Raw genomic sequence first — 23,792 nt, forward strand, 5'->3', positions numbered from 1 at the left:
CAGGTACTGCCTGCCCTCAGAGCTGAACTGAAAGATCCCTTGGCCTCGTAAGGGGGTTTCCAGGGCCAACCAGTACTTTTTTCCTTTTCCAAAGGAAGTTTATTCAGTGATTACAGCATCACGTTATTACGATACTACAGTATTCCACAATTCACACCATTTACAGTCAGTAACTTAAAATTATAACACAATCATCTTTATTCAAAATGTACTTGAGCCCCTGTGGTGCCCACCAGTCCGGAAAGGCCCCCAGTGTTCCCGTGGATACCGTGTGCTCCTTCTCCAGGGACACACGGGCACCAGCACCAATATCAACTCCCTCCACCAATGTCCGGTCATTATCCCTTGGGTGAGTGCACAATCTTGCTCTGTGCAAAGCAGCAGCCAGGTTGCTGAAATTACAACAGTGACCTTGCATGGAAGAAGTCACTTCACTGGTTGCAAGGAGCCGTGGAAGGCAGTGTGGACAAGTCACATTATATCGTTAGCTTGGAGTACTCACATGCATAGGGGACGCTGCATCAGGCTGAACACTCTGCAAAGTAAATACACAGCACTATCAGTCAAAGTGGTTTCAAAACAGCAGCTAAACCATAATCTTCCTGATGTGTGATGACCTTTGGATTAATTTTTTTGAGGGAGTGTGGCATCTGAACTGGGGCACAAACAAAAGAGTTGGGAGAAATAAAGTACAAGTCACATGTGGGCTCCAAAATGCTCCACTGTTATCATCAGTCAGATGTAATGCAGAATTGGAACAAAGCAACGAGGGAGAGTTACACTAAATGACCCAGTACTCCGAGCAGGATGGAGGATTCCAAAGGGCAGGCAGGGTTTCCCAAAGCCTGTGTGTCACTCTGCAATAAGGAAGTGGAGACACTGCCTCACAGTGCCAGAGACCGAGGTTTGATCCTGATCTTGGATGTTGTCTGTGTAGAGTTTGCATGTTTTCCCTCTGACCACGTGGGTTTTACCCCGGGTGCTCTGGTTTCCTCCTGCATCCCAAAGATGTGCAGGTCGGTGGGTTAATAGGACGCTGTAAATTCCCCTCCTAGTGTGGGTGAGTGTTAGAATCTGAGGGAGTTGACAGAATGTGGGGAGAATGGGATCAACGCAGGATTAGTAAATATGCAGTGATAGACGGTCAGTGTGGAGGTGATGGGCTTGTACCTCACTACGACACATACACTAGGTCACCATTGTTCACGTGGAATAGGGGCATGGACTTCCTGCACACAACATGGATCCCACCAAGACTACTGGCAATGACACTAAGGGTGCATGTAGACACAGCAGTCAGTCCCCACAGTGATAGAAAGACTTCTAATGAAAGCTTCAGCTTGTAAGTTCCAGCTTCACCTTCCTGCCCACTCCTACTTGCAATCCCAACTCTGGCTCTGGCCACACACCAGGCCCACACTCCAGACCGATACCTGGCGCACCAACCACCTCCCCGGTGCTCCCAATCTTGCTGGTAAGCAGATCCCCAATGGCAAGTCAACAATAACAAAGACTTGGTGCAATCTCTCCATCAGATGGGGGCATTTCTTTGATTCCATTCACCCTCGCACACTCGTGTTGCTGACACAGCCGGTGCTATCTACTTGCAAATCATAAAACTACACACGCTGGAAACCCGAAATAAAAACAGTGCTGGAAATGCTCAGCAGATCAGGGCAGCATCTGTGGAGAATGGAAAAGAATTAACATTTGCGGTCAATCACCGTGAATCGTTGACCCGAAATGTTAACACTGTTTCTCTCTCCATGGACGCTGCTTGACCTGCTGAGGATTTCCAGTCGTCATTGTTGCCCGAGGTGTGAGTTTGCTGCTCTCGAACCGCTGCTACATGCGTGGTGAAGGTACTCCCAGTGTAATCGGGCAGAGAGTTTGACCCAGAGACAATGAAGGAACAGCCGATATATCACAAGATCACAAGACAAAGGAGCAGAAGCAGGCCATTTGGCCCATCAAGTCTGCTCCATGAGCTATACTAAACTATTCCTATCTAGCCCCAATTTCCGGCCTTTTCCCTAGATACCTTGACTAATTAGATACCTAGCAATCTCCTCCTTAAACACCCCCAATGATCGGGGCTCCACAGCCGTATGTGGCAAAGAATTCCATAACTTCACTACCCTCTGGCTAAAGAAATTTCTCCTCATTTCTGTTTTAAATGGGTACCCTCTAATTCTAAGAGTGTGCCCTCTAGTCCTGGACTCACCCACCAAGGGAAACAGCTTAGCCACATCTACTCTGTCCAGTCCTTTCAAGATTCGAAATGTGTCTATGAGGTCCCCTCTCATTCTTCTGTACTCCAGTGAGTACAGTCCAAGAGCTGACAAACACTCATCGTATGTAAGCCCTTTCATTCTGGGAATCACCTCGTAAATCTTCTCTGAACCCTCTCCAACATCAGCACATCCTTTCTAAGATATATATCCAGATCAGATGACATGCGTCTCGATGGGACGCTTCAGAGGGGCAAAAACTTAAGGTTTCTTAAGCAGTTCCTCCCAAACACGTGTTCTGCTGCCTATAAAGATAGCAGGCATACAAGTACACCATCACCCTCCAAGATCCTTGTGCAGTAACAGATTATCGAGACTTGGAAATATATCACTGTTCTTCCATCACCAATGGGTCAAAATCCTGGAACACATATTGCAGCAAATAAGCAAATAGTTCAGAAGGACCGGCTGCCGGAAGATGTGTTCTACTAATTCGTTCTTTCCATCAGTATAATGGAGGCAAATACAGCTCTGCTCCCCACATCCTAATTTACAATGTCTCACTCAACCAGCACCTCTCTTGTGTTTGTTGCCTCCTATTTAAAACTATCATTCTTGTTTGCAGACACCTCCATGGCGTGCATGGATTGGGATGGGATTAGTGGAAAATTGGGTGCTTGATGGTTGGTGAGCTGAAGGGGCTGTTACTGTTCTGTGCCCCTCTAGGACTCTATAACCACCTCTTTAACTGAGCAACAGCAAATTGCCAGAGTTTCTTCAACAAAAGATCTATAGGAACAGTAGGTACATGGAGGTGCCACCTCCTACATCTGGACATTGAAATACATTACTGTTCCCTCCTGGTACCATGGAACTGACCACCTAATGGCATGGTGTTACCTTGAGCAGCGAGTACTGGCAGCTGGCGATGACCAGGCAGAATTGGAACACCCAGATGTCCCGGAAGAAGCCCTCGAGCAGCAGCATGAAGCCCAGGAAAGCGACTAGCGCCGCCAAGCCAACTGCCACCACGTTCTCAAAGGCCTGCCGGTTTCTGCAAGGAACACAGAACAGGAAAGCAAATGAACACAGCACATCAGGGAGAGTGGGGGCGGAGGGAGGAGAACGGACAAGAAACAAGAGAGACAAAGACCGATGGTCCAGAGGCAAGGGTTGAAGTCCCAGAGATGGCAGCTGGGGAACTCATTAAATACATCTGGAATTAAGAAAGTGGTTGTGTCAGCCATGGTGATCACGTCGTTAAACCAGACTGACTCACTGACGTTCTTTAGGGAAGGAAATCTCCTGTCTTTACCCAGTCTGGCCTACACCTAACTCCAATTAACACAAACAGTAAATTCCAGAAACACTCAGCAGGTCAGGCAGCATTGGTGGTGAGAAAAATCAGAGTTAATACAGACAGAGTTGTGCAGCCCTTTGGCCCAACTTGTCCATGCCAACCCAGATGCCCGTCTACACTGATCCCATTTGCCCTCATTAGGCCCATACCCCTCCACTTCTTTCCTATCCAAGCACCTGTCCAAAATCTTTAAACATTGCAATTGTGCCTCTACCACTTCCTCTGGCAGCTCGTTCTAGATAACCACCACCCTCTGTTAAAAAAAAACCTGCCCTTCAGATCTCCTTTAAATTTCTCCCCTTAAACCGGTGCCCTCTAATCTTAGACTCCTACTCTGGGGGAAAAAGACCATCTACCTTATCTATGACCTTCATATCTTATTAATCTCTGCAAGGTCACCCCTCAGCCTCCTACACTTTACTGAGAACAAACCCAGCCTATCCAATCTCTCCTTGTAACTACAGACCTCCACTCCAGGCAACATCCTGGTGAATCTCTTCTGCACGCTCTCTACTGCTACCACGTTGTTCCTCTAGTGCGACGACCAGAACTGTGTACAATACAAGTGCTGCCTAAGCAATGTCTCAGGTCAAGAGACCTTTCGTCAGAACCGAAGTTACCTCTGTTTCTTGTTCCGCAGATGCTGCCCGAGTGCTTCCAGTGTTTTGTTTTTACTTCAGATTTCCAGCTTCTGCACCTCTTAGGTAGTTTTAGGCTGATAAAGATCAGGTGGTAAATTGTGCAGAGCAATGGCAGATGGAATCTAATCCTGGTAAGGGTGAGGTGATACTTTTTGGGGGGGTCTAACATGGGTAGGACATACATAATGAATGGTAGGGCCTGAAGGAGTATAAAGGAACCTCGGTATACAAGTCCCTGAAGGTGACGGCACAAGTAGATAAGGAGATACATGGGATTATTAGCCAGGGCATATGATAGGAAAGCATGGAGGTCTTGGACTTTAGAGAACATTACTTAAGCCACAGCTGGAACAGTGTGAGCAGTCTTTATTACCACACCATAGGAAGGACATGACTGCACTGGAGAGGGTGCAGAGGAGATTCATCAAAATGTTGCCTGAGATGGAACATTTCAGTGACAAGGAGAGACTGGATTTGTTCTCCTTGATTAGACGAGGCTGAGGGGGAACCTGACGAGAGGTATACGTAGGGTAAATGCAAAAGGAGGTGTCTGAGACCAGAGCTCATAGGTTGAAAGTGAGGAGTAAGTAGTTTAGAGGGGATCTGAGGGTGGTTGAGATCTCGATTGCTCTGCCTGAGAAGGTGGTGGAGACGGACACTATTATGACATTTAAGCATCATTTAGACAAGCACTCAAATTGCCAAGGCGTAGAAGGCTACGGACCGACTGCTAGTAAATGGGATCAGTGTAGATAGGTTGGCATGGACACTGTGAGCCGAAGGGCCTGTTCCTGCGCTGTATGATTCTATGACTCTAAGAGACCAGAATGAGACACACGCTATATTAGGTACTGATGTCTAAGCAACATCTCCAAGAGAAACAGGGAACTGCATCAACTATGGGCTGTGTTTGGATCTCACAAATACCTTTGACTGTGGAGGATCCTTCCCAAAGTGGCTGCCCTCAGAAATTCGTGGCCATGTTGTATTTGCTGCCTCATGTCATGTAAGCCATGAACATACCACAAGAGACTGATAGCGCAGAACGGTGTCACACAAGGCTGTGCCATCACCACAACATTTCAACTCACTACCAACAAGCTTCCCACTGGAGTGGAGATGATCCTTAGGATAAACAGGAAGCCATTCAGTCTACGTCACCTCACTTGAGAATCACGTCACTCCAATCTGTCATCAAGCACGTTCGGTGGCCAAGCTCCAAGTCATTCATGAAGCATATGAGAGAATGGGTCTTACATTCCACGAAAGGTCCTCTACCAACCTGCTCCACAAGACCACCACCCACTCCCAGCAATAAGAACCTGGAAAATGTGGACCACCATCACATCCTGGGAGCCATAACTCAGCAAAAGGCCAACATTGATCATGAAATTTACCATCACCTTCAGTGCATCATCTGAAAGGAGTGTTTGAAGTTAAAGACTCCTAACCCAGCACAAAGCTCATGGTCTATTGAATAGCAGCAACTCCTGCTTTCCTCTACACTTCTGAGCCACAAACTATCTCCCACAGGCACCTCCAAGCACTGGATAGGTACCACCAAAGTTGTCCCTAAAACATCCCACAAAGCCACTGGCAGGGTAAGCAAACCAATATCAGCATCCTCTCCTGGGCTAACGTCACCAAACATTGAGGCTCAGGTGGCTCTAATGGGCTGACCAGGTTGTTTGCACACCAGACTCCTAAAGTAGACTGAGCTCTGTCCATGCAGACAAAGGGAAATCGATTCGAGGACATTCTCAAAGCTTCCTTGATAAAGAGTAACATCCTCACTGACGTCTGGGAATCCCAGGCCTTTGACCACTCAAAATGGAGTAGGAGCATTCGGGATGGCACTGGGAACCTCAAGGCCCTTCTTCGGCAGCACACAGGAGCCCAGGAGTGAACCACCTCACAAACCAACCACCCCTCTGTCCCATTGAGCACTTCCTGCCCGCCTGGGGCAAAGTCAGGGTGTCTCAAAATTGACTTCATCAACCACCTCAGAAACTGTGTGGAAGCAAGCCATCCTTGACCCCAACACCATGACAGTGACTACACTTCAGAAGAAATGTCACATCCCTAATGATAACTCTTAAAGTTCTCTCTCCACAGACCTTCTCTGACCCACTGAGTATTTCCAGCATCCACAATATTTTGTTTCTGAATGCTTCAGGAGTCCTTCATTGGCTGTGGGGCATGGTGGGTGCTGTTGGAATCCAACCTGTCTAACCTGTCCAGCAAAGCGAGCAAAGCCAGTCGATCATAGCGAATCCGCGTCCACTTCCAGGGCAGCAGCCAGAACTTGTAGTACTGCTTGTTTCTGGTCTTCTCCTCGATCATCAGTGTGTTCTCCTGGGACTCGTGGAGCGATTCCTGATCCAGAAAATCCAACTGGGAATGTTAAAAGGAAAAGCAGCTGTTACTTGGCCTAGAGCTGTCTGAGAACACAGAGAAAGAGGTCTGGCAACTCATCTGGAACCATTCCCCTCCAGCAGTGATGGAGGTCATAGCAGGGCTGAAAGCGATAATTCGCGATGAGCAGGGGCACAGAGGTCGGACGTGAATTGGGTACACAAGGTTGGGGTGGCTTGGGTGATTAAAGAAGCTGATAGGGTGGAAGGACAGACTAGTTCCTTTGCTGGGATGGTTTGGAACAAAGGGAAAATCACTTTAACTGCAACCCCTCTGTCCCTTTTCTCTTTCCTCCTGATCTACCCAGTCCCTCCTACACCCACCCCAGCCCATCACCCTGTTTCATTCTCCTCCTCCACCCACTCCATCTGACCCTCACCAATAAACCCCTCCAACAGGGTCCCCCTCCCCCCACTGTTCCCATCCACCCTCCCCACTTCCCTCACTTGGTTCCATGCCCCACCTTCCTCTCCTATCAGATTCCACCATCTGCAGCCCTCTGTCACCTCCACCTATCACCTCCCAGCCTCTGTCGCTATTCCCACTCTCCCCTCCTCACCTGGATCCACCTATCACGCACCAGCTCTTGCTCCATCCCTTCCCTCTTTATACCGGCTATCTCCCCTCTAACTTTCAGTCCAGATGAACGGTCCTGACCTGAAAGGTTGACTGTCCATTTCCCTCCACAGTTACTGCCTGACCTGCTGAGTTTCTCCAGCAGATTGTTTGTTGCTCCATATTCCAGTATCCACAGTCACTTGTGTCTTCACTTTAAAATTAACCACCTGTCTGTCCCATCAACTGCTTCCTGCCCACCTTTCAGGGGTCGAGGAACCAGTGATCCAAGGGACCTTAGCGAGCGATGGATGGGGAAGAAGGAGGAAACAAAGGCAGGGCTTGCTGCTGTTACCTCAGGAATTTCCATTGGGACCCGCCGGACTTGCATTCCCTGGAGGACAACTGGCCGGGGTTGGAGGAGGGGTAGTGCTGGTATCCCATCCGGTGCATCAGCAGACGTGAAACTGGAAGAGTGAGAATGATGATCCCTAGATTCCCGAGAAAGGAAGAAACATTAAAGTCAACGTTCCGAAATTAAAACTAGGCAAACTGTCAGAAGCACTTAAGCCCTGGCCCAAAACTACACCCACAGCCCAGCCAATGCACTGTGTGTAACACAGAGAGGGTGCTGCACTGTCAGAGGCGCTGTCTTTTGATGACCCCTTGGCTATCTGCTCCAGGAAATGTTACAAGGTCCCCATAGTTGAGGAGGAGCAAGGTTCCTGAGCCAACAAGTCATCCCCAGATATGTGGGCTCTTGCTGTGCAACCCCAGCACACAACCTAGAATGCAATACGTTGGCTGCAAGCTTTGGAAACTCCCCAAGAATGCAATAATGTGCTGTCTTGAACGGGAGCATGCAACGCGCAAACACTATAGGGCAGTGGTTCTCAAACTGTGGTATACATGACACCTCTGGAGGGTGCGCTGGAGAAACTGCTCAGCGGCAGATTGCGAAGCACCATGAATATTAACTACTTGGGGGTGGAGCAGGGAGATAGGCGGGAAATGTTGGGGCGGTACACAGTCGGGCAGATGATTCCATCGCATTAACAATGAGCAACAGCCATTGCAAAGAAGCAGCAAGAGATTGTTTCTACTGGTGGAAAGAGCTGGGCTTCCCCCAAGACTGACTTAACATGTTAGCTGATGGGTACACACACAACAGGTAAACCTGGTGGGGCCATGCAGTAAACCTCTACTGTTGGGGACACGGGTGCCTGGGTTAACTTGCCATGCATTGTTATTGATGTGTTCCAGGCTCACTTGCTGCCCCACTGGATTCTCATAGCCTCCTCCTGTTGGGCCAAACGTGTAGGACCTGCGGACACCTGTGGAGGGGGAAAAAAAAAAGAGGAGCAGAAGTTAGGTACAAGGTTGCGACCTGGGCTAAAGCCTTGCTGGATGGGTGCTTGCAAGATCCAAAATGAACCTTCAGAAGTTTAAAGCAAGTGGTCCCCACTTCACATGGTACAGGAAGGGGAGGTGGCTCCCCCAGCCTGTTCCACCTTTCTATTCAATCATTCCCGATTCACCTCATTTTCCTGCCTCTTCAGCAAGCAATTAGAGAGGCAAAGAGCATATTGTTCCTTCTTGTAAGAGGACTGGAATATCAGGGTAAATGTTCACAGCTTTGGCAAGACCACCTCTGGAAATACTCTCTGCAGTTTTGGTCTCCTTATCTTGGGAAGGATTTACTTCCCTTGGAGGCAAATCAATGCAGTTTTCTCAATATAGTCCTGCTCTGGGAAGGCTATCCAATAGAAGAACAACACAAGAAAATAGGAGCATGAGTAGGCCCCCTGGCCCTCCAAACCTGCCCCAACTCCTCATCTGTGCCATTTCCCCAGAGCCCTCAAGTTTGTGGATTACCTAACTTTAAATATTTTCTAATGTTCCAGCCTCCACAACCCCTGGGGCTAGAAAACTCCAGAGATTCACCACCTTCTGCGAGAAGAAATTTCTAAGTTCCCCTTATCTTGAAACTATGACCCTTCGTTTAACACTCTCCCTCTAGTGAAAATATCTCGGCATCTACCTGGTTGTGTCCCCTTAGGACCATATACATTTCAATAATATCATTTCTCATTCTAAACTGCAGACCCAACCTGTTTAGCCTCTCTTAATAGGACAATCCTCTCATCCCACAAATTAGCCTGCCTCCAAAGCTGCCATATCTTTCCTTCGGTAAGGGGACCAAAACCGTGCACTGTACTCCAGGTGTGGCTTGTACACCGGTATTGTGTACAATTGTAACAGAACTTCCCTATCTTTAAACTCCAATTTCCAAAAAAAAAACAGGGATACTCCCGAGTTCCAAAGAATGAGGGTCAATTCTATTCTTATCAGGGGATTATCAGGGTCGATGCTTGAGAGGCAATTTACCTTGGCTGAAGTGTCAGAATGAGGGGCAGTATCTCAGTTGAAGAAGTCAACTGTTTAGGATCGTCAGGAAGAAACTTTTCACCAAAGTATGTAAACTTTGGGGATTCTCCACCCCAGAGGACTGTGGGTGCCGAACTGTTAAGTGTATTCAAGGATGAGGTTGAATCCAGAGGGATGGCCAGAAAGAGGGAGGCAGAGGATTGGCTACGATCTTAATGAATGGCAGAGCAGGCTTGAAGGGTCAGATGTCCGGCTCCAATTCTCTTAGAGGTAGAGGGGAGGGAAGGTGGGTAGTGTCATAGGAGGGGTGAGGGGGATCAAAGAAAGGGGGTTTCAGGCAGATTCATACTCGCCTCTGCACTCCATTCGGGAGTGAAACTGGAGCAAGATGTGGAGCCCAAATATAGCCAACTGCAGACAAATATCACAGTGTGAAAAATTAGAGGCTCGCATAACAAGAGACCCCATTCCTGCTCTGTGAAGAAAGCAATAGGGAGACACGCAAGGAATCTGGCAATTGGGTAATCATGAAGAGGGAAGAGATAGTCACGAATACAAATAGAAGGCCCAAGGTGGGCCACCCTGAACATTCACTGTCACACGGACTAGCAGAACCCAACAAGCTACCCACAACACACTTGTAGCTTTAGGATCTTACCCCATGAGGGAGCAGGGTAGTGCTTAACATCTTGTCCAAAACACAGCACCTCTTAGTGCTGCATTGGAGTGGGCTAAGTTTGTGAAAACACAAAATATTTCTGGTGTGGGGGTTACACCAGCAACGTTTGACAAAAGGGGGTAGGTAAAGCTTGCATGTGAAGTCAATGGGAGGATTTTGATGGGTGCAGAAGGAACTGCAGACGGGCTGAAGCCCTGCCACTTATCTCAGAAAGTTACAGTGTGAACAACGAACAGGTTTTAAACACTCAGCTCGAATCATTCAATTCTGGTCACCCCATTACAGGAAGGATGTGGAGGCTATGGAGAGGGTACAGAAGAGGTTCACCAGGATGCTGCCTGGATTATAGGGCGTGCGCTACAATAAGAGTTTGGGTTGTTTTCTCTGGAGCAGCAGAGGGTGAGGGGAGACCTGATAGAAGTTTATAAAATTATGAGAGGCATAGACAGACGGCTGGGATCTTTTTTCCCCAGGGTCAAAATGTCTAATATCAGAGGGCAAGGTGAGAGGGAGAAAGTTCAAAGGGGGAGTGCGGGGCAAGCTTTTGTTTTAAAAACAGGGTGGTGGGTGCCTGGAATGTGCTGCCAGGGTTGGTGGTGGTGGAGGAAGATACGATAGAGGTGCTTGAGAGGTTCTTAGATAGGCACATGAATGTGCACAGAGAATGGAGGGATATGGTCCAAGTGCAGGCAGAAGGGATTAGGTGCCATTAGCTTAATTAGTTCAGCACAACATCATGGGCCGAAGGGTCTGTTCAACTTGCAAAGCGTGCCTTAACTGTTGGGGATTGAAGCCAATAACTAACAACAGCATCACTGCCCCAAGTTTGAGGGCACTTACCAGCTTCGTCGTAGAAGTAGTGAATGGCTCCCTCTGAGGTGTCGTCGAAGTTGGAAGCCTCGTGCACGGGGCCTCGGGGTAACAGCAGCGAGCTGGCAAACTGCAGGGCTGCCGGAAGTGCGTGGGTCCGCGACTGGGAGGCCGTGCGGTTCCGCTGGATGTCCTGCAGGCTGCCCAGAAGAGAAATTGTCACTCGGTCAAGAAGGGGCTGTGGGGGGGGCGGGGGGGTAGGGGAAGAGCAACGACTCGCATGTACGCTCACCTTCCGTGACATCTCGAGGCTCCTCAGGGGGTGTGGGACCGGGCTAAGGCTTTACATTAAACACAACAGCCAAAACCTTTGCATGGAGAGTTAGGCTTGAAGGAGTATCTTAGAGAAAAGTATGACAGGTTTAGGGAAGGGGGTCCAGGAGTGAGGCAACGGAGGGACAGTTAAATCTGAGGACGAGCAAGAGGCTGGGAATTGGAGAGCCACGGACAGTTTTGTAGGTCAGGAAGAGGTTGATTGCGAGGGCTGAGGCCATGAGAGATTTTAAACAGCAAAAGGAGGAATTTTATAAAATCGAGGGACTCCCAGAAACAATGCACGCGTTTGAGAATAATTATTCTTCACCAAGAAGGGGTGAAACTTTCCCCTCTGGCTGGAAATACGAGAAGTTCAAGCACCCAAGCTTGGATCTGCAATACAGAATGCTCCCTAATTCAGCTGTAAAATAAATCATCAGTTCGGAGCCTTGAAATGGTATAAGACGGCAAAATGAAATTGAGGTCCACTTACTAGATCTGACCCATGTCGGCCCTGCCCTGGGAGTGTTTTATGGTACAGTACTTTGTATCTAACCAGAATTGTGCCTGCACTGGGAGGTTGCTGCAAAGATTTAGGAAACTCATAATAAATGTTCAACACACAAAGCGCTGGAGGAACTCAGCGGGTCGAGCAGCGTCTATGGAGGGAAATGGAAAGTCGATGTTTTTGGGTCGAGATCCTTCATCTGGACTGAAAGAGGGGAGAGAGCCGGTCTAGATAAGGTGAAGGGAAGGGGTGGGGCAAGAGCTGGTAGGTGATAGGTGGATCCAGGTGAGGAAATATTCCGCCCAGGCAGTCTCCAACCTGGCAGCATGAACATCGAATTTTCAAACTTCTGGTAACCACTTCCCCTGTCCCTTCCGGTTCCCCTCCCCACCTCCCTCCCTCTATTCCATGGTCCATCGTTCTCTCCTATCAGATTCCATCATCTTCAGCCCTTACGTCACTTCCCAGCTTCTGACATCATTCCCACTTTCCCCCCTCCCTCACCTGGATCCACCTATTGTAAAAATAACTGAGAATGTAAGGGTTAATGTTGTCCAGCTGCTGTGGCCTAACTGTGGCGTGACTATAGTAGAGATGTCCAGGTGCCTTGTGTAAATCAAAGGAGTAGTTAGTTAAGGAGTATCCCTGTCTTTGCGAGCTGTTTGCAATAAGCAGTTATCCTTGGAGCCTGGAGCTGTCTGTGACTTCAGATTGTAGCATGATGAACTGCTGCTGAGTTACAAAGTGCTTAAAGATAACAAAAAGAACGGATAATGAAGCAAAGAGTAAATCATTATAATTAAGAAAAAAATAAATCGTTAGGATAGCTTGGTAAGTGAAACTTAGCAGGTAGGTTTCTTTGTTTTAAGTATAAAAGAGGGACCCTGGAATTTGAATCTTTGAGTGGGTTTCAGTACAGAGCTCAGGTTACACTGTTTACTTTCTCAGTATCCCTCACTCCCGCTAGCGAAAGAAAAATAAAGTGCTTGTTGTATGCTCCTTGGTTCTGTATGTGTTTGCTTTATAACAGCACGGAATGACTTTCACACTATCACCTGCCAGCTCTTGCTCCGCCCCTTCCCTCCACCTTTTCATGGGTCATTCTCCCCTCTTCCTTTCTAGTCCAGATGAAGGGTCTCGACCCGAAACATCGACTGTCCCTTTCCCTCCACAGATGCTGCCTGAACGGCTGAGTTCCTCCAGCGCTTTGTGCGTTGCTCCAGATTCCAGCGTCTGCAATCTCTCGTGTCCTCATAATAAATAGTGTATGGGCTAAGGTATCAAGCAGCACCACACTCTGTAACCGCAGCCCTGTCCCTGTGCTGCCACGCAGTGCCATACCTTGGTGGGGAGCCCATGATGGATGGCGGTGGCGTGGGGTTGCTGCCGGCATTGTGCCGTCGCCTCATCGCCTGCGTCCGCTTGACGCTGCTGCTGAGTTCCCGCTTTCCCGCGTCGTCAGGGACGGGGGCTGTAAAGGAAGGATTGCAAGCAGTCACCATGTGCAGATTTACGCAGAAACCATTTGAACAATTCATCCTCCCCTCTGCCCAAAAGCCCTGCCGTAGCTGGTAACATCTGCCAGAAGGTAGACGTGGCCTGGGTTAAACCTTTCATCCATAACGTTCTGAGTTTTGTCAAGGGGGTCCCTCTGACACAGCCGCACTTCCATTCCCAAAACCTGTGCTCCCTCAGGCTCCTCCTCCTGCTTGTGTTCCCTCAGCATTATCCCCACCTCAGCACCACTGCACCCCCTCAGTAGTGAAGCTCCCCACTGATTCTGCCACACTTCCTCGGCACTGCCACTCCACTCGCCCCGACCACCACCACTCCCTCAGCATCAACCCCCAATGATGCGCGTTCCCTCAGCATAAACACCGCCCTCCCACAACGCTGTCTGCCCGAAGCAATGCGAGGTCAGACTTTGTGCCCTCGTGTCTCCTGTGGGATTTGAAGCCAAGACCTTCTGAAAGAGACATTGCCCCCAGAAGCTACGAAGAACAGAAGGGGTTTAACACCAGGTTATCCAAACTGACCAGCGTTTCAAACTGAAAAGCACTGTGGTAAGAACATGCCTGGTACCACTGTCCTTTATCCAAGGAAGGATCTACACAGAATGAAACCAAGGTTCACCACATTAATTCCTGGGATAAAATGGCTATCCATTGAGAAAGGATTGGGTCACAGTCATACAGCACGGAAACAGGCCCTTTGGACCAACTGGTCCATGCCGACCAAGATTCCCATCTAAGCTAGCTCCACTTGGCCCATATCCCTCTAAACCCTTCCCGTCCACGTACCTGTCCAAGTACCTTTTAAGTGCTGTTAATGTACCTGCCTCATCCACCCTTTGGCAGCTCATTCCATACACTGACCACTCTCTCAGTTAAAACATTGCCCCCTTGTGTTCTTACGGTTTTCTTTACTCTTGTATTTTATTTTTTCTCTTATTATTAAATTAGTCATTCTTTGCAGTTTAAAACAAATCACAATCTTCTGGCCCACCAGTAACCGTCACAATATTGTATTTTTCTCTTAACTTGTTACTATTTTTAACTTCCTTTGTTGGCCAGATGGATCATCCTGTGTCAATGGGCCTAAACTCACTGCAATTGACCACGTTGCTGTTGAGAGGCTATTCCCCTCTGATGGGAGAGTCTCAGGGGCAGCCACCTAAAACAAGGGGATTAAGGGGACCGAGACTAGCAGAAATTACTTCATTCGAGAGATTTCCAACTCACTAGGTGCTGAGTGGTTCAAATTATCAACAGAGAGAGGATGGGGTGGGCAGGTGGACTCAAGGCTAGGAGTTAACTAAATGCCAGGGCTGATTCAAAGGGGAGAGTAGCCTGGCTCTATATTGCAAAGGGTTTGGAGTTTAGAAATAGAGAGATTTTGTTACAGTTGTGCAGGATGTTGGTGAGGCCACACCTGGAGCACCATGCAGAGTTTTAGTCCCCTTACCTGAGAAAGGGGATGGAAATAATGACGACAGTCCAAATAAGGTCCACCAAGTTAATTCCTGGGATGAGAGGATTGCCCTATCAAAAGAAGCTAATTAAAAGAAGGCTGGGTCTGTATTCTTTGGAGTTAAGAATGAGAGGTGACCCTATTGAGACAATGCAAGATCCCATGACAGGACGGATGTTGAGATGTTTTCACCAGTGGGAGAACGTTGAAAGAGGACACATGGTTACAAGGGAACTGGACATTTAAAAATTGAGGTCCGCAGAAATTTCTTCTCAGAGGGTGGAATTTTCTGCCCCTGAGGGTTGAGGAGGCTAGATCATTAGAAAGTATTTAAGAAGATAAATGTTTGAAAGACGGGGATTGGGAATTGGGGATTAGCTGGAGTACCGTGCAGAGTTACTCCAGATGATTACTTCATTCGAGAGATCTGCAAGTCACTGGCTGCTGAGCCGTTCAAATCATCATCATGGTGAATGGGGCGGGCAAGTGGACTTGAATAGGGCAGATTTGAAAGGGAGAATGGCTTAGCTCTTTATTGCAAAGGGGTGGGAATTTAGAAATAGGGTACAAATCACCATCTGCACAGGAGTTGAGTGACTCCGCCTACACTTCCCACTGCCTCGGGAAAGTAGCCAACATAATCATCTCCTCCCACCCAGTTATTCTTTCTTCTCCCCTCTCCCGTTGGGCAGAAGACGCAAAAGCTTGAGAACTCGTACCACCAGCCTCAAGGACAGCTCCTATCCTGCTGTTGCAAGACTCCTGAATGGACCTCTTATATGATAAAGATGAACTCTTGATCTCTCAATCTACCTCATCATGGCCCTTACACTTGATTGTCTATCTGCACTGCACTTTCTCTGTAACTGTAACACTATATTCTGCATTCTGTTATTGTGTTTTTATATATACTACCCCGATGTATTTATGTACGGAATGATCTGTCTGGATGGCGTGCAAAACCTTTACACTGTATCTTGGTACATGTGACAGTAATATACCAGTTACCAATTGAATGATAGGGCTGATTTAAGGGGCAGAGCAGCCTACTCCTGCTTCCCCTTTCTTGTTTTTCTTCTTTATCTCTTCATCTCCTGTGCTCCCCACTATCCCCATACCCAACCCCAACCCCATCCCCACCACTGGGGACCTGGACACCCACACCCCCTCCTCCAATCCCTGTCACTGGGGACCTGGGCCCCACCACCCCCCCAATCCCTGTCACTGGGGATCTGGGACCTCCCCAATCCCCATCACTGGGGACCTGGGACCCACCTCCCCCATCCCCGTCACTGGGGGACCTGGGACCCACCCCCCCATCCCCGTCACTGGGGACCTGGGACATCCCCACCCCCCATCCCCATCACTGGGGACCTGGTACCCACCCCACCCCCGCCAATCCCCGTCACTGGGGACCTGGGACCCACCCCCCCATCCCCGTCACTGGGGACCTGGGACACCCCCCCCCCCCACCACATCCCCGTCACTGGGGACCTGGGACACCCCCCCCCCCCACCACATCCCCGTCACTGGGGACCTGGGACCCCCCCCATCCCTGTCACTGGGACCACCCCACCCTCACCCAGTGACCCACCTCCTCCGACAGCCCCCTCCCCGGTGAGGGCAGCCGCCCAGCTGGCCGGACTGGCTGAGTGACTCCAGGTGCTGCCAACGGACTCCAGCCGCTGGGCGAAGCGCTCCCGGCCCCTGGGCTCGCCCTCCCGCGCCTCCAGGTCTGACTTGGAGGCGGTCAGCGTGCGAGTGCTGCCCGCGCCAGCGGCTGGCTGCTCGCCCCCGCCTCCCCCGCTCAGCACCCGGGCGTGGGTCTTGGCGGAGGCCCCCTCGGGGGCGTGAGCTGCTGGGAGCGAGGGGGCAGGCTCGGCCTCGGGGCGGGAGGACCGCCGGCTCCTGCGGCGGCCAGCAGTGGGCGGGGAGCAGGAGCGGGAGGTGGCGCTGGACGAGCTGGAGGAGCTGCTGTAGCGGGGCTGGGAGCGCAGGCTGGAGGCGTCGCTGGGGTCGCTGGAGTCCTCGTCCTCGAAGAAGCCCTCAGCGAAAGGGCGGGGCGGGGGGCCGCACTCCCGCCGGCGGTCGAAGCCACCGCCGGCCCTCCTCCTGCCACCGGGCTTCTTCCTGGCCGAGCCCCGCCGCCTCACCAGCTTCAGGTCCTTAGGCCTCACCGCCTGCTCGGCTCCCGCCTCCCGTGTGGTTGGCGGCGACGGCGAGGACAGCCAGGAGGTGAGGGGGTCGGGGGCTCCGGGCTGCGTCCCAGGGAAGGTGAAGGTGACGGCGGGCTGCTCTCCGGGGTCGGGCGTGGCGGCCATCTCGCTGTCAGAGAGGTTGTCGGTGTCGCTGCCTGCCTTTCCATCACCTCGGCTCCGGGAGAGGCCAGCGTCCCCACCGGCCCCTCCCACCCTGGGGGCCAGGGATGGGCTCTCCAGGCGGGTGGAGCTGGTCTTCTCGCTGCGGAAGCTGCTGACCGTGCTCGGCGACTCCCGGCCGGTGCCGCTGAAGCAGCTGTCAGTGGAGCCGGCCGCCTTGGCGCCGCCGGGCTGTGGCGCGGCAGGAGGCTGGGGGTCCCGGCCGCCGGCCCCCTCCTCTTCCTCCTCCTCGCCCCCGAGCCGCCCCTGCAGCAGGGGTCCAAGCAGGGCCTCACACAGGCTCTGGGGTTCGCCGGGGCGCCAGCTTCCCAGCTGGTTGAGCAGTCCAAAGGGCGGAGGGGGGAGGACGCGAGGCTCGGCGGCTGAGTGCTGGGGAGGGTCGGCTGGCAGCAAGGGGGAGGACGGGGCGGGTTCCAGGCTGATGCGGAAGGGCAGCACCGACTGGGTGGGTAGCGGGGGCAGCCTCTTGGCCATGTTGCTCGTGTCCACCTGGCAGGCCTCGGGCAGCATCAGGCACTCCTTGGCTGTCTGTGCATCTGAAACGGCAAAGAAAATAAGCTGGGAGTTAAACAGGTTCTGGTCAGGTTCTGGTTCAGGTTATTATCAAACACACCAGGATGCAGTGAAATCTCTTGCTTGTGTGGAGCTCACAGACTAAACAGTATATACAGTAATAATAAATACAACAATAAATACAGCGACTAGTACAAAACAACTACTTCGTTAGGAGTTTGAGGAGATTTGGTATGTCACCAAAGACTCTTGCAAATTTCTACAGAGAGCGTTCTGACTGGTATGGATGTGCATCACAGCCTGGTATGGATGCTCCAGTGCACAGGATCGCAAGAGGCTGCAGAGGGTTGTAGACTCAGCCAGCTCCATCGAGGACATCTTCAAGAGGTGGTGCCTCAAGAAGGCGGCATCCATCACTGAGGACCCTCACCATCTGGGACATGCCCTGTTCTTGTAACTACCATCGGGGAGGAGGTACAGGAGCCAGAAGACCCAAACTTAACAACTTAGAAACAGCTTCTTCCCCTCCGTCATCAGATTTCTGAACGGTCCATGAACACTACCTCATTATTCCTCTTTTTCTGCACTATTTATTTATTTTGCAATTTATAGTAATTTTTTTAGGTCTTGCACTGTACAGCTGCCACAAAACAATTAATTTCATGACGTGTCAGTGATAATAAACCTGATTCTGATTCAAATTCACATGGAATATTCTTTAATCCCAGGAGTTTGCAGAGTTCTCTGGCAGGGATTTGAGCACCAGGCTGTCCGCTGTCTCTGTAGCAATGGACCCTAAGTCTGCCATGATCCAGTTCCCACTCGGGATCAGTGACAAAAGGAATCCTTTCTGTGATCATCCGGGGGGAATCGGGGCCCAACTGTGGAAATGGGACAGGAAGACTCGCAGCCTGAGGCATCAGGCCGAAGGGTGGTCCTACCGTTCCTCAATCCGGGGCGGGGAGAGAGGAAGGCTCCCACCACAGAGGGACCTTCCCTCTGCCCCACAGGTGAGGTTGCTTTAACTGGGCACTCCCTCTTTCCCTCAGCCCAGTTTTAGATTAGTTTATCATCATGTACATTAGGGTGCAATGAAATTTCTTGCCCGAGTTAAGCTCACAGAGTAAACAGTATATACAGTAATAATAAGTAGAGACAAGCGCGAAACAACAGAATGGTGCAAAAACATCTTCATTCAAATTCATGTGGAATCTCGCCGCAATGCCTCCAGTCAGCCACTTCTCTGTTCCCCGTTGGTGCTTCTCCCCACACCTGCCCCCTCCCCACTCCTCTCCCCCTTCACCACCTCAACCTCTTCCTTTCCCTCTCATCCTTAAGTGTATCCCTGTGTTTAACATGGAGCTGCAGGTGGGAGTTCCTCATTCTCCCCACTGTTTGGAGGAAGAGATGCTGGGTTTATTGGGAACCCTCAATTCTGCTCAACATATGGAAAAACTTCATCCTCTGTGTGCTGAATCCCTGAATGGACTGCTGGTGACCATCTTAAACAAACAAACAAACAAACACACGCACGCACGCACACAGCTCTCACATCACCAGGTTCAGAAACAGCTACTTTCCTACAACCACTAGGTTGCAACCAACTTGCACAACCCAAGCCCTATCTCAGCAACAGAACACTATGGACCTCTTGCACTACCATGGACGTCTCTGATTGTGGTTTTTTTTTTTGCACTAATGTCTGCCTTCTTCTTCACTATCTTGTATAATTTACGTTCCGTGTGCTGTCTGTACCTACGTGCCTGTGATGCTGCTGCAAGCAAGTTTTTCGTTGTACCTGTACCTCACCGCACTTGTGCACGTGACAGTAAACTCGACTTGAGTTAGGGTTACTGTGCTCCTATCCTGGAGACACGAGACTGCAGGTGCTGGGATCTGGAGCAAGCTAATAACTGCCGGGAGAGCTCCGAGGGTTGAGCACCGCCTGTGGAGGCAAAGGGGTGGTTGCTGTTTCGGGCTGAGACCCTGGAGTCTCCACAGATGCTCCTTGACCTGCTGAGTTCTTCCAGCATGTTATGTTTCTTGCTCCGATCCTGTTGCCTTCACAACACTGGTAACATACCAGTCCTGTCCCTTTCATTTACATTTACCAGACACTGCTGCTTCAGAAGGTTTTGGCTAGAGGCCCTGCTCCAGAGGACGGCGTGCCGAGCTTAAGCCGACCTTCCACCACAAGCTCCAAGGGAGGGCAGCTAAATGGAGATGCCACCCCCAAGTACGCCAAACTTTAACTGTTTCTCTTTCCACAGATGCTGCCTTGCAGCATTTTCTGCTTTTATTTGTATTTTTAACAGCACCTTGAATATGAAGATGGTGTCATGAAGGAACAAACCAGATACTTAATGCTGAGATATTAGGAGAAGTGGTCCAACGGAGTATCTTAAAGGTGGGGGGGGGGGGGGGGGGGGGGGGGGGGGGGGGGGGGTGGGAAGGTAGACAGGCTGGGGAGGGAATCTGAGAGTTAGACAGAGGTGTCAGTGGCAGGGAGAGGGAGCTCAGGGATCTGCAAGAGGCTGTAACTGGAGCAACATAGGTCGAGAGCAAGGGATGTGCAGAGGAGCAGCACCAATGGTGAGAACACAGCCAGAGAGGGAAGTGGCAGCAATGAGAGAAGAGGTAGCTGGATTGAGGAGACTTGAAGCCCCTCACTGGACAACAAGTCTTGCAGCAACACAGTCAGAGCGAACCCAACCTGCAGCAGACAAATGGTGCGGCTGGCTCACCTGCTGTGTCCGGCGTGTTCAGCTTCAGTAACTCCCGGTCGGCCGATGTGACAATGACATTTTTGCTACCTTGTTCGCGGACTAGCTCTCTGATTCCTGTTGGAAACACAAGAAACGCAAGTCAATGTGCAGTGAAGAGAGCGTCCTCCCTAGATCCCTAGGTAGAGGACAAACAACTCATCTTAAAGGATACAACAAGCCCCAGTGAAGCCTTCCCTACCCTGACCAATCACAGAGAAGGTATCTGAGCAGCGATGCCAGGGAACTGAACGGAATCTACTCTCAGACAGTGCTGTCTATCTCAACACAGCTGAGACAGCGGGCAGCACACCAGACAGTATTCCTCTCCTGACGATCCACAAGGTGCACCCGGACAGCACCTTCAGTGTAATAATTCACACCAAGGCGCTTAGTAGGAGTGGCTGTGGGTCAGATATAGCACGGGGTCTTAGAAAGATACAGCACAGACAACAGACCCTTCGGCCCATCGAGTCCATGCTGACCATCAACTACCCATTGATACTAATCCTGCATTAATCCCATTTTTTAAAAAAATTTCCCCCACATTCTCATTAAGCCCCCCCAACCCCCCCCCCCCCAGATTCTCCCACTCCTTTGGGGCACTTTATCCCGACCAGTAACCCACCAACCCACACAATGTGTTTCTGTTGCTCCTCCCCCCACTGCCCTCTACCCAATGGCAACACTCCAGTGAAATACACACGTCAACTCTATCTCGATGCCTGCAAGAGGCATTCACTTGAGGCGCTGGGTGCCTGTTACCCTGGTAAGACCACAACCCGGCAACAGTTGGTGGCTCGGGGCAGGGAAGAAAAGCTCAACTAATAGAGAAGATCGCCGTCCCTTGCAAAGAACCAAGCTTGAGCCCAGGTTCTGCCAGTCCCAGTACCTCCTTGGTGACTCAGCTGAAGTCTACCTACCTTTAGAGGCACCATGGTCCTCCAGGTGGGGCAGCAGTTCCTACGTTGAAAGAATAAAAAAAAGGGTAGTTTTTATTTAACCTGAACGGTAAGCTCGTTTCTCTGTATGGCTTTAGGGAGGAGGTTCCCCATTAAACCTGGTCCTTGCTCTTGTTGATCACTCCTGGCCAAACCATAACCTCCAACAATTACGAACACCTCCCAGTTCACATCTTTTCCAACTCCATCTTCCTATCCAGTTCAAAGTTTCTTCCCTCCACTCAACTGAGCCAAGACAAGATGGGATGTTGGCAGGGAGCAGGGGGGGAGCTGGAGGGAGGTCACCAATCATAAAACTGACATCGTGCAGTCATTAACCTGCTAGAATCTTACAATGAAGGAAGTGGCCATTTGGCCCATTTAGTAGATGCCAGCTCTCTATAAAGCAACCCCCCTCAGTGTCATCCCCATTCTTTCCCCGTCACCCTCACTTTCAATTCTCTTTTATGGCCCAATGTGTCCCTGTTTCCACCACATCTTGAGACCGATCACAACCATATCCCGGCTGCACCATCGGCCCATCACTTTCAATCTCGTCTCCTGGTCCTTGGACCAGCCACTAATGGGAATGAGTTCTATCAAAACCCACAAAATGCTGGAAGAGCTCAGCAGGTCAGGCAGCACCTGTGGAAAGGGAAACTGTTAACGTTCAGGTCTGAGACCTTTCCTTATAACTGAGAAGAGGAGAAACAAGTTAGTGTAGGTAGGTCTCAGACCGGAAACATCAATTGTTTCTCTTTCCACAGAAGCTGTCTGACCTGCCGAGTGTTTCCAGCACTTTCCATTTTTATTTCGGATTTCTATCATCTGCAGTATTTTTCCCCAAAATTTCCTGTTTAAATCTCTTGATCTCATGCATTTCTACTAAATCTTCTCTCAAACATTTTACCCCCCTCCATGGACAAACGCCGCAGCTTCCCAATCCAACCTCGTAGTCGAAATCCCTGGAAATGTACCAGCAAACCTCCGCTCCACCCTTTCTAGGGTAGTGACCAGAAACAGTAACAGCCCCATTGTGTTCCACCCTTTCTAATTTGTGTCCCTAATGACGAAGCCAAAGATCACAACCCTTTTCTAACTGGTCTTTCAAAACACCCTGCCACTTTTAAAGATTTATGCATATGAGGTCCTCCTTGGTTACGAGCGCCCGACCTATAGACATACGGGCGAGTGTTTGGGAGGCCGGTGGGATGGATTTCCCAGCTGCTGTGGGGCTGCAGGCACCTTCTGCCAGGTGGGAACGGAGTATTTCCATGTGCCTTCTCTCTCCACATCCACCCCAACCCCCACACACCGCCTCTCCACCATCCCCCCCCCAAGCTATGAGCCGCATTAAGGGGCTGGGTTGAGCCCAGCAGAGCTGACAGCACTCAGCAGACTCACTCAATCACTCACTGAGTCAGTGAGGCCAGCGGCCACCCTTCCTGCCCCTGCTCGTTCTCCCACATGCCATTTTTGTTCGTTTCCAACTTGCGAACAGTTTGGGTTACGAACAGCTTTCAGAAATAGAACCCTGTCGTAGCCTGGGGACTGCCTGTATATACCCAGGGACCTGTATCCTTGCCTCCCTTGTAGAACTGCACCCTTTAGCCCATGTAGCATCACCTCGTTACTTCTGCCAGAATGTGTTACCACGCACATCTCTCGATAAAATTTCAGCTGTCACATCAGCCCACTCTGGCCCTCTACAACTTGCTTCCTCACACCTCCGAATTTGGTGTCACCCGCGCATTTTGAAATTCTGTCCAGCACAACCATGTCCCAGACACTGATATTCAGAATTACTGACACCGCGGTTTGGTCGTGTGCCAACTCGTCCCTTGCCCTCTTGCAGTGGTGCAGACAGTACTCACCGAGACTTGGTTGAACCCAAAGACAGAATGCTGTGAGCTACATCGTACAGGCGGAGTGGTGTTAGCCTTTCGAAAAACCGTCATCTCCACTCCTCCCCCCGGGTCCCTGTGAGGTACAGGAAGATCAAAGAGTGAATCAACCACAGCTTTCCCATCCTCTGCACTCCAACTCTTCTCACCTCCTTCTCAGACAATCCTTGGATGACTTCCAGCCTGGCTTTAACCGTAGCTTTTATTTTCCATATTTTGTGCTGCAGTGGGTAAACCCACTGCCTCACAGCACCAGGGACCTGGTTCAATCCTGACCTCTGGCGCTGACTGTATGGAGTTTGAACGTTCTCTCTGAGACTTTGTGGGTTTTCCCCTGGGTGCTCCGGTTTCCTCCCACATCCCGATGACATGCGGGTGGGTGAATTAATTGGCCCACAAAGTAAATTGCCCCTAGCGTGTGG

The 23,792-nt window shown here is 50.5% G+C and overlaps 1 protein-coding gene across 1 annotated transcript in view; it reads right to left on the reverse strand.

The window, feature by feature from the left end:
- Window positions 1-23,792, reverse strand: part of LOC127586944 (pecanex-like protein 3) — an 88,407-nt gene that overhangs the window by 49,479 nt on the left and 15,136 nt on the right. Inside the window, exons 3-13 of the mRNA XM_052044977.1 lie at window positions 23,341-23,446; window positions 21,449-21,488; window positions 20,508-20,603; window positions 16,467-17,786; window positions 13,244-13,373; window positions 11,110-11,279; window positions 8,440-8,536; window positions 7,558-7,693; window positions 6,466-6,626; window positions 3,132-3,285; window positions 503-535 (exon numbers count right to left, since the gene is read on the reverse strand). Coding sequence (XP_051900937.1) covers window positions 503-535; window positions 3,132-3,285; window positions 6,466-6,626; window positions 7,558-7,693; window positions 8,440-8,536; window positions 11,110-11,279; window positions 13,244-13,373; window positions 16,467-17,786; window positions 20,508-20,603; window positions 21,449-21,488; window positions 23,341-23,446 — 2,443 coding nt within the window. The remainder of the gene's footprint in view (window positions 1-502; window positions 536-3,131; window positions 3,286-6,465; window positions 6,627-7,557; window positions 7,694-8,439; window positions 8,537-11,109; window positions 11,280-13,243; window positions 13,374-16,466; window positions 17,787-20,507; window positions 20,604-21,448; window positions 21,489-23,340; window positions 23,447-23,792) is intronic.

Source organism: Pristis pectinata, chromosome 38, assembly GCF_009764475.1.
Source record: "Pristis pectinata isolate sPriPec2 chromosome 38, sPriPec2.1.pri, whole genome shotgun sequence".
Lineage (NCBI taxonomy): Eukaryota > Metazoa > Chordata > Chondrichthyes > Rhinopristiformes > Pristidae > Pristis > Pristis pectinata.